Source organism: Podarcis liolepis (genome assembly GCF_965112155.1).
Source record: "Podarcis liolepis genome assembly, chromosome: 14".
In the NCBI taxonomy this organism is placed as follows: domain Eukaryota; kingdom Metazoa; phylum Chordata; class Lepidosauria; order Squamata; family Lacertidae; genus Podarcis; species Podarcis liolepis.
The window spans coordinates 44,050,651-44,067,414 of NC_139569.1; the positions used below are offsets into that span (position 1 = coordinate 44,050,651).

Consider the following 16,764-nt stretch of genomic DNA (forward strand, 5'->3'; position numbering starts at 1 on the left):
TTTACATTGCAACAAGAGCGTACGGGACAAAACTGGCAGCCTGACTTGAAGCAATTTCTCTTTTCATTTGCCTTTTAGCAGGCCTCAAAGAGCCAAGATGAGATTTTGGGGGAAAGGGAGACAAGTGGAGAAGAAAACACACAGGGAGAAGCTTTCTACCCAGTCAGAGCTGTTGGAGTTGCATTCTGATCAAGATGCACCTGGAAGGGAGATTATTTCAGGTCTACAACATGAAGAAGGTAAGAGAAATGGCACTATTGCATTTTTATGCAGATTTCAGGTAGTGAGAGGTTACATATGAGACACAGAGGAAAAAATAAGCAGTGAGGGATTTCATACCAGTTTTGATCTATACTGTTTACAGGGGGGACAAATTCTGATATAAGTGCTTGATACAGGGTGACAATCTCTGGGTTATTTGTGGGGCATAGGAATCTCTGGGTTATTTGTGGGGCATAGGAATTCGTTCATTTCCCCCCTCCAAAATATAGTCTGGTCCACCACATGGTCTGAGGGATGGTTTACTGGGCTGAAAAAGGCTGCTGACCCTTGTTCCATACTGTTTCCAGGGGGAGGGATTCTGACATAGGTGCTTGATACAGGGTGGCTGCAGGACAACCCTTTGCCAAATCATAATGTACCACTCTGTAAGCTAGTTGTCTCTCTTGTCTTGCCAAGTAGTAAGGAGGAACTTTCCCAGTGGTTGCAAGCACACTGTACAAAGTTAGCTCTTGGCAGCTGTATCCAGTATTTGCCCATAATTTGCCTTAGAATTCCTAGAATAATCCTGACAGTGCAGTGGGTTGGGAATCCTTTAGGCAGGCAGCAACTCCTTGCGCACACGTCAAGGTTCCAGAGGAATAAAGAACCTTTGAACTGGAGCCTTGATGCTTGCAATGGATGTCTGAGCTGGAACACCCTGCTGCTTAATGCGACATGCATTACTTTGCCCTTTTTAGAACTGACTCCCCCAAGGAGTCCTGAGTTGTCTGGCATCTATCGAAGGGAATGTAAGGAGAACAAAGAGCCGTCTCCCAAGGTGAAGCGAAAGCGCAGCCTGAAAATCAGCAATGTGACAATGGAACCTGCGCAGTGGCAGAATGACGCCCTTCAGATCATAACCAGCGTCAGTGACTTGAAAAGCATGGATGAGTTCCTCTTGAAGAAGGTAACTGAACTTTAAAAATGGACAGCCCAAGAGTCCTGCATCTCATATCTTTTATCGAGAAAAATTACAAAGGGTAGTTTTGGCACGGCCATTAGCCATTATAGCTATATTATGAAGGCAACTGAATTCCAATTAGGCCACAAAAGCCGGGTGGAATGCACTTATTGCCTGTAGCCCTGTTTTGTGCTTTTCATGGAAGCATCTGTCTGGACTTTGTGGGGAACAAGAAGCTAGACTAGATTGATCTGATAGCTGGATCAAGCAGAGCTCTTAAGTTATAAATAAGTAGAATTGCTTATAAGATGGTCTTTTAATTGTGGGTATCTTACTATTCTGTGACAGGTCGCTTCCGCCTCACAGCGGGGGCGTGTTGCGCTCTGGTCTCCCGGACACACTTCCTCCCACCTCAGCGTGGGTGGGGCAACGTCCCGTGTCACGACGAGGTGTCCTGGCCATGTCACAGCACCGAGCACCCAATCAGGAGGCTTGGGGGCGTGGCCGGGACTATTTAAACCCCGGCGCGACGCCATTTTATTCCCTTTTGAACTCTGATATTACAGTGAGGAGGCAGGTGCACTGTGCCTCTGTTTCCTCATGGTACAGAAACACACTTCTTGTGCATTGTGGCAAGACCTCTTGTCAGTGGGGCAGGGACCACCAGTGTTGTGGGGCTGGTGGGCAGCTACCTCTCCTCACCCCATAATAGCATCTCCAAGGGCATTTCTTAATCTTCAGAGGTGTGCAGCCATTCACTTTACAGTGGTACCTCGGGTTAAGAACTTAATTCCTTCTGGAGGTCTGTTCTTAACCTGAAACTGTTCTTAACCTGAAGACCACTTTAGCTAATGGGGCCTCCTGCTGCTGCTGCACCGCCGCTGAACGATTTCTGTTCTCATCCTGAAGCAAAGTTATTAACCCGAGGTAATATTTCTGGGTTAGCGGAGTCTGTAACCTGAAGCATATGTAACCCGAGGTACCACTGTATATGCAAGAAAGTTAAGAAATGCTCTCAAAGTCCCTCTTTGGCATGGGGCTAAGTCTGCTCCCTGCCCCTAGTGAGAACAAGTTAAGCTCCATTTCAGCTGTGTCCCAAGTTGTAATTACCATATTTACTCGAAAGTAATTGTCAGGGGTTCAGGAGCAGAGGCGAGGGCTAGGGAGGAAACAGAGAGCGAGGGGGAGGAGGCAGAAGAAAAGATGAGTGATGAGGACGACCCGAGATCTCCGAGTCTTTCCAGTGAATCAGAAGATTCACAGAAAGGAGCACCAGTGGCCAGGGCAAGGGGGGAGACTAGGGGGACACCCCAGGAAGATAGAGCCAGAGGGGACTCAGAGGGGAGCAGTTGGAAATCGGGACCAGCGTCACCGCCAGAGAGCAGGGAAGAGGAAGGGCGCCAGGGATCAAGCGCTGGCAGCTCACAACAGGAGGGAGGGCACGAGTCAGGAGTGGCCACACCTCCATCGGGGAGCGAAGAGACGGTTAGACGGAAGGTGGAAGGTTGGGCGCGCGCGCCAAGTTCAAATGCACAGGAAGGTGGCGCAGTAGGCAGCCCGGAAAGGGAGCCAGGTCCTAAAGCCCGGCGCAAGGAGACAGGAGGGTCCGGGGGGTCGGCGTCAGAAGAATCCCGGAAAGAAGAGACCCCGGGGGGCAGAGGGACCCAGAGAAGAACAGTCAGGCGGAAAAGGTGGAGCAGGGCTAGGATATTAAGTTGGTGTACAAGGGGCGGAGATTCAGACGGAGCTTCGCCGATCTAAGCATAAGACGTAGAGTTGCACGCAGCAGCTTGAGAATGGAAACTGTAACTCAATAAAGACTTTTATTTAATGATCGCTGGCTAGCGTGATCCTCTGTGAGCTAGGATCTAGAAGCAACTCTGACAGTAATGCACACTTTTTTGGCCAAATTACGTCGCGAAAATTAGGGTGCACATTAGATTTGATGGCGCATTTACATTCACCAGCAAATAATTTTTTTGTTTAAAGGTTTTGAAAATTCAGGTGCGCATTAGATTTGATAGCACATTCGATTCATGTAAATACGGTAGCTCACACCAGAGCATGATGGAATTAACCGTATCATTCCCTCCGCCTCTCAGGTTCTTTTACTCATTAGCTATTGAAATTTAATGATATGGTTTAACTTTATTCTGTTGTTTCACAGATGAATGATCTTGATAGTGAGGACTGCCAAAAGGACACTCTGGTGGATGTTGTCTTTAAAAAAGCCTTGAAAGAATTCCGACAAAATATCCTCAGTTTCTACTCATCGGCTTTGGCAGTAAGTTGCAGGGCTTCTATGTTATGAAGTGAAGAACTTTAGCTTGTAGGCTCTTGGTTGCTACCAGATTTCAAAACTTTGCAGAATCCTTGAAATATCTCATTATTATTGCATACCAGGGTGACACATTAGCTCTCTTAAAAGTGGGAAGTGAATTAACATCTGACAGCTTCTCCAGGTTGACTACAGCACATGGTTTGTCTAGAGCAGGGGTAGTCAACCTTTTTATACCTACTGCCCACTAATGCATCTTTTTTTATTGTTCAATGGAAGGAGGATTCAGCTTGTGCAATAGAACCCCCTACTCGCCTACTGCCTACCTAGAATCCTGAAATGCCCACTAGTGGGCGGTAGGGACCAGGTTGACAACCCCTGGTCTAGAGCAAGAAAACCCATGAATCCAGTTTTGGACATAACACTTAGCCAAATCATGGCTTAGTTCACAGCAGTGTGGCAGCAGCAGGACTAGAAGGAGGAGCAAAGTGGCTGCAATATTCTGTTCATCTATGTGATAACAATATTAAGAACAAACAAAGCTAATTACCGTATTTTTCGCCCTATAAGACACACTTTTTCCCCTCCAAAAATGAAGGGGAAATGTGTGTGCGTCTTATGGGGCAAATGCAGACTCCTTGGCTTCAGCGATAGCAACGTGAAGCCTCCGAAGCCTGCGCTCTGGAGGCTTCGCGTTGCTTCCGCTGAAGCCAGGAGAGTCTGCTCTTTGAGGCTGGTGGTGGGGAAAGCAGCGCTTCCCCCATCGCCAGCCCCAGAGGATGGGGGGCAGCAGGAAGGCGCGCAACGCCTTCCCGCTACTCTCCAACCCGGGTTTGAGGCTGGCGGTGGGGAAAGCAGCGCTTCCCCTTCACCAGCCCCAAAGGATGGGGGGCAGCGGGAAGGCGCGTGACGCCTTCCCGCTACTCTCCAACCCTCCTTTGGGCTTTTGCGGGAGATGGGGGAATTCCCCCACCTCCCGCAAAAGCAGGCAAAAGCCGCGCGCTCTTTAAAGGGGCTCCGCGGCTTCTGCTGGCTTTTCTACAAGGGGGGAGGATTCCCCCACCTCCTAGAAAAGCCCGCAGGAGCCGCACACCCTTTAAAGAGCGAACGGCTCTTGGGGGCTTTTCCCCAAGGAGGGAGAAGGGACTGACTGGCCGAGTCAGTCCCTTCTCCCTCCTGTGGGCTTTTGGGGGAGATGGGGGATTTCCCCCACCTCCCGCAAAAGTCCGCAAAAGCCATGCGCTCTTTAAAGGGGCTCCATGGCTTTTCTAGGAGGTGGGGGAATTCCCCCACCTCCTAGAAAAGCCCGCAGGAGCCGCGCACCCTTTAAAGAGCGCGCCGCTCTTGTGGGCTTTTCCCCGAGGAGGGAGAAGGGACTCACTGGCCGTTTCAGTCCCTTCTCCCTCCTGGTCGAAAAGCCTGCAGGAGTCACGTGGGGCTCCTGTGGGCTTTTGCGGGAGGTGGGGGAATTCCGCCACCTCCCGCAAAAGCAGGGACAAGGTCTTGGAGTAGCGCACAGGCTGCGTGCAGCCTGTCCGCTGCTCTCAGAGCTGCGGGGGGGAAATCATATTTTTTTCCTTGATTCCCCCCCCCCCCCTGAAAACTAGGTGCGTCCTATGGGCCGGTGCGTCGTATAGGGCGAAAAATACGGTAAGTTTATTACTTATAATTTATGTTTGCACTATTGCTCTACTGTTGTTGAGCTTTGATTTAAACTTATACAGTACTTGTTTTGTATTGCAGTATAAAAATAAATAAATTTGAAAAGTTGCAGATTGAACAAAATCCACTTTCACTTCTTTGTTCCTTATAGATGGGTGATGGAAACTGCATCCGGTACAAAGACCTACATGCCCTCTTTGAACAAATTCTGGAAAAAACGATGAGACTTGAACAGAGAGACTGGCGTGAATCGCCTGTCCGGGTGTGGGTCAATACCTTCAAGGTGTTTTTGGACGAATATATGACAGAGTATATGCCTTCAAATTGTACTGCCTTAAAGGTAAACTGGTCCGACACATCCTACCAAATTATTACTCTTATATCCCACTGGAATAAGGATCACATTCTTTTTCTGTACTTTAAGAACCTCCCTCTTGTGACCTTACTGCCTCTTAAAGCTGTGTTTTGTAGAAAGGGCATTTGTTGCTGAGGTCCTGGCACTAACCACTTTCCTTGCAGTTTGTAATATCTCTCATAGTCTCCCTAATTAGTTTGTTAAATAACAAATGCAATTTGAAATGCTTAGCTTGCAGTAATGAACACACAATTAAGACCATGAAGCGTCAGTGTGAGATGAGAAGGTGAAGTGGCAGCTCTGGGAGGAGAGAAGGCGTTGTGTGCATACCTGGGGAGCAGCAGCTGCCAATCCAGAGCTCCCTCAACCTCAGTGCTACCTCATCTCACCCCAGTGAGCAGTGATGCTACCCCCAGAAGACTGCAGCTTTACCCACACAAACCAAACTCCACTGCTGCAGAGCATAATGCTTTACTGGAGATGGACATCTCTTTTACATGGCAAAACCTTTGTGCTTGTGGACTGCTCATCTCTAGAAAAGCACATGGATGAAGATAATTTTTGCAAGCTATTGACTGTATCATTCACTAATCCTACACAGAATAGGCCCGTTGAAATTAATGAACACAACTAACTTAGGTCCATTAATTTCAGTGGGTCTACTTTGAATAGGGCTTAGTTACAGGGCCAGCCCATCCATGAGGCAAGGTGAGGCAACCGTCTCAGGTGGCAGGATCCACAGGGGCAGCAGATCCTAATGCAGATATTTATTCAGGGCTGGCCCACCCATGAGACAAGGTGAAGTGACTGCCTCAGGTAGCAGGATTTACTGGGGCAACAGATCCCAATGTAGATCTTCCCTCACCCCTTCTTCCCTGGCAGGGAGGGGGACATCATTTGGGGGTCTGCCTCAGGTGCCAAAATGTATTGGGGCCAGCCCTGCTTAGTTGAATACAATCTCATAATTGTGTGCTCACATCTTTTAAATGGCTGCCATTCTAGAATAGAACCAAGTCACTTGGACAGAGCTGGAAGCATGGAAAAAAATGCAGAGGGCAGCTGTTTAGTACTAAAGTAGTCAGGGCAGGATTGTTCTTTAATTTATTAGTCCCTTTGTTGGGTATCTTTTTAAAGGCACTGGTATCACCATGGCAGCAGGATTCTAGACCCATCCAATCACACCAGAGCTAATTGAGCAGTGTCTTAGGAATGCTAGAGTGCTGAAGGTTGGAAGTGAAATGACAGAGGGATGTACTGGGCAGGGGAGAAGCATTATGGGAGATACCAAATGTCCACCTGACATTAATTGGGCCCTTGAAAAGTGCTTGTGAAGGATTGAAAGATACATGAGGAGGCAGAATGAACCGGAGGGGTGACTGGGAGAACAGATTCTGAACCTGTTAATTTCTGATTTAGCTCCTTCTGTTTCAGGTAACCAAAACAGAAAGAAAAAAGAGAAGGAAGAAGGAAGCAGATGTTGTAAGTTGAAAACTTCCTTCTTTTATTGTTTAGTTTAAATGCATTATTCTGCACCAAGTATTTAGGAAGGTCTGTTCCAGGAGTAGGGAACCTGTGGCTCTCCAGATGTTGCTAGACTACAACTTACATCACCCTTGACCATTGGCATTGCTGAGTGGGGCTGATGGGGGTTATATGTGCAAAGGGCACCAGGTTCCTCAGCCCTGGTCTATTCCCCCATAATGAACTCAAACACTACAACTACTGGTCCACAAGTTCATTAGATGTTGCTTGTGTGCCTCTTGAATCCTATTGGCTTACATTCTTGTATGCCAAGTTACATTCTTGTAGTCATAAAGGAATAAAGTACTTTTATATATTTCAGAAATTAAGCAATCAGCTCTGTAACATTTGTGCCACCTAGTGAAGCACCCTGGGGTTATAGATCGGAACAGATCTTCAGAAAGCATGTTTTTTTGGTTAATTTTATAGTGGCTATAAGACAGCTTTCATCAACTTGATGCCCTCCAGTGCCAAGTGTTGGGAGTTGTAGTCCATAACATCTGGAGAGTACCAGGTTGGCAAAGGCTTCTGTGGGATAATGTACTGTGTGTATGGACACACATTGGTAATCTTAACTGAAATATGTAGAACATTGGGGCTTGCCTTTATGGACAATGGGATTCATAGTTCAATTTACTTCAGTCTGCTTTTGGTGCTTATCCGAGTGACACTCTTCGCATTAACTTGGCTGTGGTTGAATTTATAGATCTGCTTGCCCTAACAGCTATTTTTAGAATGAACTACAGACTGCAATTAGTTCACTTTATAATTTGAATCATTAGACTACTGTCCCGCTGTTGAACAACCCAGATCTTGCTCAGCATCATTACTAATGACAAGAAAATTGGGGCTCCCCAGTTGCACAGTCCCTCGTGAACTAAGATATGACAGTGGGAGAATATCAAAATCTCATAAGTCTTAATTATGAGCGTCAGGGACTAGAATTCTCTGCCAGTACTCTGCTTTCTAATAACTTTCTAATGGTTGTAACTTTCTGGGACAGCCACAGCGTTGGATGGATTATGAGTCTGATCAAGTAGGACATTTTTATATGTTAAATTATTTGGCATATCACATGCATTCTGGGATATCAGGGAGCCAGCAGAGCCAAGAATGCGCTTTTAGCATTCCACCCGAACAGTGAAATAGCAGCTGTCTGAAATGCTTCGGTATAGCTTAGTTTAGCTTTTTAGCAGAAGGGTAAACACTCAAAACTGTTTTCAGCTGTCACTGAATGTCAAACTGAATTTTTCTTGTAGGTAGAAGAACATAATGGTCACATTTTTAAGGCCACTCAGTACAGCATTCCCACTTACTGTGAATTCTGTTCCTCCCTGATATGGATCATGGACAAGGCCTCTGTTTGTAAATGTAAGCATGAAACATTTACTTTTACTGATCTACTATGCACTCTTCCCATCTGCACTTTTTCCTTCCTTTTTATTTAAATGCCCCCCCCCCCTTAATAGACATTTGTCTTGGATCCAAAAAGCATATGGAATATAATAGTGACTATTTGCATGTGAAAGTTTTCACTGTTTTCCCTCTTTGAAATCAGTCAGAAAAAGCAGCAGCAAGTTGTAGTGTACAAACAAGCCATATTTATACCATCCTATTTCCCGATATGAGAATTATGCGCCCAATTCCTAAAATCCACCCTGCCACTGTCCTCTGCTTTTCCCTTCCATGCCACAAAGTAGTTCAGGATGGGCACAGGATGGGCACAGTCAGTTGCCAAGAGTGAACAGCGTGTTCTGAAGGCCCTCCAGGTTTTAAATCCTGCATTTGCCCCAAAGTTCTAACGCTGGAGGGAATCAGCAGGTGTGGTGGGGTGCTCAACCAATTCCCCCTTTTTAAATGCGTTCCTGTCAGCAGCAGCCACAGTACAGCAGCATTCGAGTGTATTAATTGTTGTGTTCCTGATTTCAGTATGCAAGCATGCTTGCCACAGAAAGTGCTGCCTGAGGACCACAACCAAGTGCCCCAAAAAGGTAAGGTTTCTTTCATCTTCAGCTTGCAGTGGTATTTCAGTATTCCCTGCTATAACTTGCATTATTGAATAGTGAAGGACCTCAATTTTAGGTATGGAAAATCCAGATTGCTATGGCAAAGTGAGTCTTCTGCTAGGCTCTCGTCTTCAACTCTGCAGCATAGGTTCTTTGTCAGCCCCACTTACCACATGGAGAAAGCTGTTCATATCTTCCTCACAGTATATGGATAATGTAGGACCTGTGTTGCAACTGCCATAACAATATTGATTTTCTAAGGCCTTTACTATAACTTAAGTGCCTTAGTATTGACCATTTGATTCCGCAGCACCCACTAATTTTATACTCCTAGTTTCCAGATAAATGAGTAATGAATATGAAAATAAGGAAAATTAATTTAGTTGCTGGCCTGCCTCTAAACTGTTCCTTTTCATTTTTCTGTGTTTAGTTCATTCAGTCAGTGGCTGATGTGACTTTGGGTAATGTATTAGGACGTAGCATGGGCAGAACTGTGACATTTGAGATATCCTTTGAGATATTCTCAGGGTATATGTTTTTGTGAACCAGGGTGGCTAACTCTTTCTGTATGTAACTAGCAGTCTTTTTCTTTTCACTGGGAAGCCTGGAAATACATTTGGATGTATTTCTTTGAAGCAGTTTCGGTTTACGTTGTCCCTGGTCTGCCCGATCCAACCCCCCCATCCCCCATCCCCCGGATTGTGCATGTGCTGTGTTGTGAATAAACCAGATTTGCACAATTTCTGATAAACTGTAGATGATAGGTCATAACAGTTAGGGTACCAATTACTGGAAAATAAATAAGATGGTGGTACTGTTTATTAGAAATAAAATACTAATCTAGCTGTTTTGCTGGGCCTGCTGTCAAAAATTTAGCAAACAAGAAATGAGGGTATTCCATCCAAGTAAAATCTAGATAATGTGAGGTTTTCCCATACTAGAGGCTAAGTTGTTTGCTGCTTGGATCTTGTGTATTAAATGTTTGAATCCAGAAAAAGCAAGCTTAGAAAGAATAATAGTACAGTAATGCTGGAACAGTTGGCTTGAGATGATTTTGTTATACTGTTGTGGTATCACTGAGATTTTATCTACTTTGAGTCAGGGTTTTCCATTTTAAGAATGTTTCAAGTTTTTCAATGGTTACAGAAAATGTAACATGAAATGTGAATGAAAAGGTTTATTGAAGAATTCAGCCAAATCTCATGACTTCTGTGACCTTGGGGCCTACCTTGTTATTTGGAAACTTTTTGATTAATACTTCCTGGCAGTTTCAGTCTAAAGCAGTATTCTTATATCAGGATGGTGCTTCAATTCAGGAATGTATTGTTATGCCGAATTTAGAAAATATTAGTGGATCTCAGACATTCTCTTATCTCCTGGTCACTTCATTTTAGGAGGGCTGCCTATTTTCCTCCCTTTCAGTGGCAGCCCTGTCATAGTTTGCAGTGACTGATCATTCTTATGCCATAATAAAGAGTGCTTACAGGGCTGTCACAGCAAAAGTTAGATTATGCTGTAATCCTAAGGAGAAGAGTCTGTAATATCTCAACCCACTGTTTGACCCATTTTCTTCAGGCGCATTCCTGCATGGAGAGCCTTACCCAGTGAATATCGCTCCCTTTTTTCATGTGTGAATTGTCATGTTGAATGAGAAAAAAAGATAACCAAATGCTGGAAGATCCTGGTGTTGTGTCCCCTTTCTCATTCATTCCTTGGGTTGGGAACTCTTTGCACTTATGATCCAAGCTTGCTTTATAGCCCTGCACTTTCCCCCTCAGTCAGTAGCTCTTGTCTAGGTGGAAGCGTGGTCTTAACTGTTGGCTGTGGAGTCTTTAAATGGTACAATATGAAAAAAACATGTCCAGGTCTTTCAGTAGCCTCTTTGGCTGTGTCACAGCCTAGTCATGTTAATTTCTGAGGCTACTGATGGTTTATTTATCTCTGCACTGAGAATTCCTACTGTTATGCATTCACCTGCAAAGCTGATGCTTGTGGAATGGGAGTCCTGCACTTCAGCAAACCAAGCAGTAAAACCTAGAGAGAAGGGCAGAGTCAGGAGCAGCCTTGGATGGGGACTGCTTTTCAGAGCCATTTTTTTGACTGCGGCTCCACTTTTAGCTCTAAGTTTTTCCTTTGCTGTTAACTGGGACTGTGGTGCTGCTGCTAACACAGTGGTGTGAACACAGGAGTATAACAAGAACAACATGTATCTAGGAAAAGGCCTTTCCTCGGTCTCTTATTCTTATTCTGTACTATGCAGATTTATAGACTTCTTCACAATATAAAGCCAATGAAGTAGTGCACAAGATAAAAACAGACTAAAACTAGGTGCCAGGCAAAAAGCTATCCTTTATAACCAGCTCTTTGGCCTTTGACTATCTGTGGGCTTTGAGAAGTGGATGGGATGTCCTTAATGTAACGGTTTTTTCCTGAGACTCAGAGTGTTTCCCTATGGGGGTACCAAAGAAATAATGTAGTTTGTCAAAGGAGCTGTAGACTCAAAAAGGTTGAAAACCTCTGCTTTAATGTGTTCCCTCCCAGTTTTAATGTCTCTTTCTAGGGTTGGTTGGTTGTATGTCGCTTTGAATTGCCTTGGCAAGAAAAAATGACAAACAAACAAATAAATACATAAATAATAATAAAACTGACAAAAACAATTTCTAAAAATAATATCAAATTCTAAAAATATTATCAATTCAACAAACTCTAAAAACAATAAAAACCATCTATATACAAACTGTAAAAGCAACAAAAGAATTTCATCAGATAAAGGTTTTAAAACTCCACAACTGTCTTTTAATACCGTCTCTCATAGGTTTGAAAATTTTGCAATTGCTGTTTCTAAAGCTATGTGCTTCTCTCATGCTTGAACCTGTTACCAGGATCCATCCTAATGCATCCTAGGTTCACTGAACTATGGACAGTATTGATTTGTTGCCTCTTAAAAGACACTGATAACCTCCTCTCTGTTCCTCTAGTACGATCCTGAGCTTTCCTCGCGGCAATTTGGGGTTGAACTCTCCCGTCTGACCACTGAAGAGCGAACAGTGCCATTAGTGTTTGAGAAGCTCACCAGCTATATAGAAATGCACGCACTGTACACAGAGGGCATTTACCGGAAATCCGGATCAACCAATAAGATCAAAGAGTTGCGGCAGGGACTGGACACAGGTGAGGAAGCCTTCTAGAAAAGAGGAATCTTCTTCTTCCTGATGACACGCAACACAGATCCACACTGTTTTAGAGCTATAGGCGCAATTTGCACATCCTAATTATGGTTAAGGAAGCTTGATTAGACTTTGGCATAATAGCTGAATTGACAAATAATTTTTAACTATCTGCCAGCAGACCAGAGCTGGAACGTGCTTTGAAGTGAACCATAGTTTGTGCCAGCTTTTGTTCACTCTTTGAATTGATATTTTTTAAATATAATTTTTATATAATTATTTTTAATAAAGATTCCCTCCCCCTCTTTCTTTTTTCTTTTCCTTTCTCCTCCTGTGATGAGGCTACATTTTAATATTTTAATGTTGTATTTTAATTTTGTTTTTAAGTTGTATTCATTCAACTTATTTTTATTATTGCTTGTTAGCCGCCCTGAGCCCGGCCTTGACTGGGGAGGGTGGGCTATAAATAAAAATTATTATTATTATTATTATTATTATTATTATTATTATTATTATTATTAACTATAGCTATGGTCATTGTGTCGTCACCAAGGGCTTATGGATTATAGAATTGTGTGTGCTGAACATAAGGAAGATGAAAACAGATAAGCAGGTCTTGACAATGCGTTTCTGCACGTTTGCAAGCTTGGAAGCTCAAACATTGGTTTGGACTCTAAAATCATAGTTGGCTATGATATTTGAAGTTGACTTTTTGTATTGTATATAAGGGTAACAAAGAGCTCAGTAGTTTCTGACCCATCCCAACAAGCAAATCCTTGAAAGCATCCTCTGTGCTGTGTCCATATGATTTTGTAACCTGTTCTTAGGAAGAGGGGTTTTGTCTGCCTCAACTGTTATGTTAGCATAGAGCTGTTGGCTTGATCACTAAGAGACAAAATATAATTTCCCTCTTAACAGTTTTCTTCCAATCTGCTTGCCTCCCTTCTCTTTTAACTAGATATTGAGAGTGTGAATCTTGATGACTACAACATCCATGTCATTGCCAGTGTGTTCAAACAGTGGCTGCGGGATTTACCTAACCCTCTCATGACATTTGAATTTTATGAAGAATTTCTGCGAGCTATGGGTAAGAAAATGTGTACTTGCAAATGGCGACTGCTAAAAACCTGCACACAAAAAAAAGAATGAAGTTCTACTTAGAGGAGTTCAACTTTTTTTTAAGATACTGAACTAAAAAGTTTCATTTCCCACAATAGGATTGTACAGTATTGTGTTCTCTCTCAGATGATCATTTTTACAGCTTGCTTTTTTGTCCAGAAGGATATTTCCATGCAAAAAGTCTGTAAGGCTGTTGTAGTGTATTCCACTAGGACTAAACTACAGCAACACATTTTACATGGGGCTGCCTTTAGTTCCATGTAGCTGAAGATAAGCAGAAATAACAGCAGGTGCTGTCACCATTATCACTGTATGCCACTTTTCCATAGTTAAACCATCCTCAGAGTGGTTGTTACATAGCTACAAAAAACACTCAAAAGCAATAAATGAAAACATCACAGTAAGTACCGTATTTTTTGCCCTATAGGACGCACTTTTTCCCCTCCAAAAATGAAGGGGAAATCTGGGTGCTTCCTATGGGGCGAATGCAGGCTTTTGCTGAAGCTTGGAGAGCGAGAGGGGTCGGTGCGCACCAACCCCTCTCACTCTCCAGGCTTCAGGAAGACATCTGCAGCCTCGGCAGCCCTACGGGAGGTTCGGCAGGGATGTCTAGGCTGCGGATAGCAGCCTGCCGCCCGGCGGGCGGGGCACCCTGAAGCAGAGCGCCCCCTGCGCCAGGCAGACATCCGCAGCGTGGGGAGCCTTGCAGGAGTTCCCCGCAAGGCTCCCCACGCTGCGGATAGCAGCCTGCCGCCCGGCGGGCGGAGCGCCCTGAAGCAGAGCGCCCCCCACATGAGGCAGACATCCGCAGCGTGGGGAGCCTTGCAGGAGTTCCCCACAGGGCTCCCCATGCTGCGGATAGCAGCCTGCCGCCCCGCAGGGGGGGGCGCCCTGATGCAGAGCGCCCCTCGCGCGGGGCAGACATCGGCCAGCCCCACAAGCTCGGGGGACAGCAGGGAGGCGCAGCTCCGCTATCCCGCTGTTCCTCGACCTGGTTCTGTTTCCCCGACCTGCTTTTGGGGGGGAAATAAAGGGGAAATGTTTTTCCTTTATTTCCCCCCCCCCAAAAAAAAAACTAGGTGCGTCCTATGGGACGGAGCGTCCTATGGGACGAAAAATATGGTATACAGTAAAATTAAGCAATCCCCCCATAACTAACAATAAAGGTACAAAAACATACCAATAATTAAGCATATTCAGAGTTGAATACTAACCCCGACCCAAACTCCTAAACAATACCTTACCCCAGAGGTTTTCAACCTTTTTGAGTCCGTGGCTCCTCTGACAAACTACATTATTTCTGTGGTACCCCCATGGGGAAACACTCTTGAGTTTCAGGAGCGCAATTATGCCTGCGAAGCCATCAACTCCTCACCCCTTTTCAGACACCCTCCCTTGTGGAGGCCTCCCTCAGATTCCTCTCCCCTCTCCTCAGAAGTCCTCACCCACCTGCTTGCTTATTCTGAGGACACCTCAGCTTTTGGCAACCAGCACCCCCTGGCCAGCCCTAGAGGCACCATTTGCCTAGGGAGCTTGTAGCCTTTGGGAGGCAGAGACACAAGAAAGCATCCGAGGGAAGAAAGGAGGGACAGAGGCCGGTGCTGCCTGCAGTACACCTGACCATCATTCAAGGCGCCCCAGGGTGCCATGGTACACTGGTTAAAACCACTGCCCACCCCAATAGTCTCTAGACATTCTGAGCAGCAGGTTTTGCAGGCACAAAGATAAGATTGGCCTTTCACAAGCAACAGCTTTTGTAGCTAGACTCAGTCCTCCCTCCTCCCTCCTGGGCTAGTGGAAATAGGCTAGCGAAGCAGGGAGGTGGTCTATGTATGGGTCACTATATGCTAGCTGGGTTCTTTCTTTGCACTGCAGACACAAGTCAAGTGCTGGTTTTTAAGTCCCACAACCACCCTTATTAGCAGTGCTATCCCTGTGCCACATTTGGATTGCAAGAGCACTTCCTCTCCTAGGAGGCTCACCAAAACCTGAGCATTAGGCAGCTTCTGAGACACGTTTGCTGACATTTGGAGGGCCAGAGTGAAGCCAGTGGGTGTGAGAATGGGATGTCTAGCAACTGGATCTTAGATTTTAATTTGAAGAGGACTTTGTATTATTGAAGAATTCTGATGCGTGTTCCAGTGAATTGAATTGAATGTGCTTTCTGCAGGTTTGCATGAGAGAAAGGAGGCCATTCGTGGGGTCTATTCAGTGATCAGCCAGCTTTCTGGTACTCATCTGAGTACCTTGGAGCGACTTATCTTCCACCTTGTAAGGTAATGAATGATAGCATGACTTTTTCCTCTTTCCCTCAATGTATATCATCATGTAACATATATGTCCCCTATCTTCCTGTAAGCATCCTTGTGGTGGCAAACTGCATGCTCAGAGACTTGTGCATGTATGCTGTAGCCATGCAGTGTGGCAAGAAAGCTACCTTGGATATAAAGTTCTGTGTGTCGTTGACTTGCTTAAAATCACACTGATTATGATCTCCCAATGAGCACTACAATCCAAGCACACAGCAGCAGCAGCAGCTAGTCAGATTGTTCTAGGTAATTAGTCACTGTCCTTCAGTTCTCAAGCAAAACGTTAGAATTTGAGTCTTTACCCTGTGGTCATCATGTTAGTGGAAAAATATTATATTATTCTTATTCTAACACACTTGCAGTGCTGAATGAGGCCAGCGCCTAACAGGCCATAGAAATTGGCACTATTGTATACCATCTCTTTAACCTGTGTCCAAACTTTGTAATGTCCAACTTTCGACCTTCTCACAAAAAAATGATGGTGTCATATTTTGGTGCTGTTTAGAATTGCCCTAGAGGAGGAGACGAATCGGATGTCAGCTAATGCCCTGGCAATTGTGTTTGCTCCCTGCGTTCTCCGCAGTCCAGATACTACTGACCCTCTTCGGAGTGCTCAGGATGTCTCTAAAACAATCAGGTAAAAAAAAAAAAAAGACATGCTGCATTGTAATTTCTGAAGCCTTCTTTATAATGTGCCACACCTCTGTGAGCCTGCCAGCCTTTTTCTGTTGTGCTACTTTGCTTGTGTGGGAAGGGAGGTACCCTCTGGAAGCTGAGAGGGTGGGAAAGAATAAATAGTGGATGGGAAAGAATAAACCTTTTACATAGAAGGGAATTACCCTCCAGTGCCTCTTTCTCCAGAGAACTACACAGGGAGATAGTTGCTTTTTACAGTTTTAAGGAATCATGAATAGCCTTGTGAGACACCATCAGCCATTACACCAACCCCACTCTAATCTTAGACTAATGAGCATGCCAAGTAATAATCATACCTCACACCAAGGAAACAGATGAAGGCCGCTCTCCATACTGGGACTGGGAACAAAGATCCAAGGCTGAATGTGGGCATGTAGAGGTGAATAGCAATTAACACAGTTGTTGTCTGAAAAGGCAACTGAGTGATAGCAATACAGAAGTCAGGTGTGCAGATTGAGAGGAAGAAGGAGCAGAGGTCAAGAGAAAGAA

At 44.9% G+C, this 16,764-nt stretch overlaps 1 protein-coding gene across 19 annotated transcripts in view; it reads left to right on the forward strand.

Moving 5' to 3' along the window:
- Nucleotides 1–16,764, forward strand: part of MYO9A (myosin IXA) — a 171,413-nt gene that overhangs the window by 114,895 nt on the left and 39,754 nt on the right. For 17 of the 19 annotated variants that reach the window (XM_083475476.1, XM_083475474.1, XM_083475486.1 and 14 more), the window contains 11 exons: nucleotides 79–239; nucleotides 960–1,168; nucleotides 3,330–3,446; nucleotides 5,254–5,442; nucleotides 6,889–6,936; nucleotides 8,238–8,349; nucleotides 8,908–8,969; nucleotides 11,963–12,155; nucleotides 13,110–13,238; nucleotides 15,441–15,546; nucleotides 16,085–16,216. In XM_083475476.1, coding sequence (XP_083331602.1) covers nucleotides 79–239; nucleotides 960–1,168; nucleotides 3,330–3,446; nucleotides 5,254–5,442; nucleotides 6,889–6,936; nucleotides 8,238–8,349; nucleotides 8,908–8,969; nucleotides 11,963–12,155; nucleotides 13,110–13,238; nucleotides 15,441–15,546; nucleotides 16,085–16,216 — 1,458 coding nt within the window. The remainder of the gene's footprint in view (nucleotides 1–78; nucleotides 240–959; nucleotides 1,169–3,329; nucleotides 3,447–5,253; nucleotides 5,443–6,888; nucleotides 6,937–8,237; nucleotides 8,350–8,907; nucleotides 8,970–11,962; nucleotides 12,156–13,109; nucleotides 13,239–15,440; nucleotides 15,547–16,084; nucleotides 16,217–16,764) is intronic. The other 2 variants (XR_014519173.1, XM_083475479.1) reach the window with 1 other exon arrangement.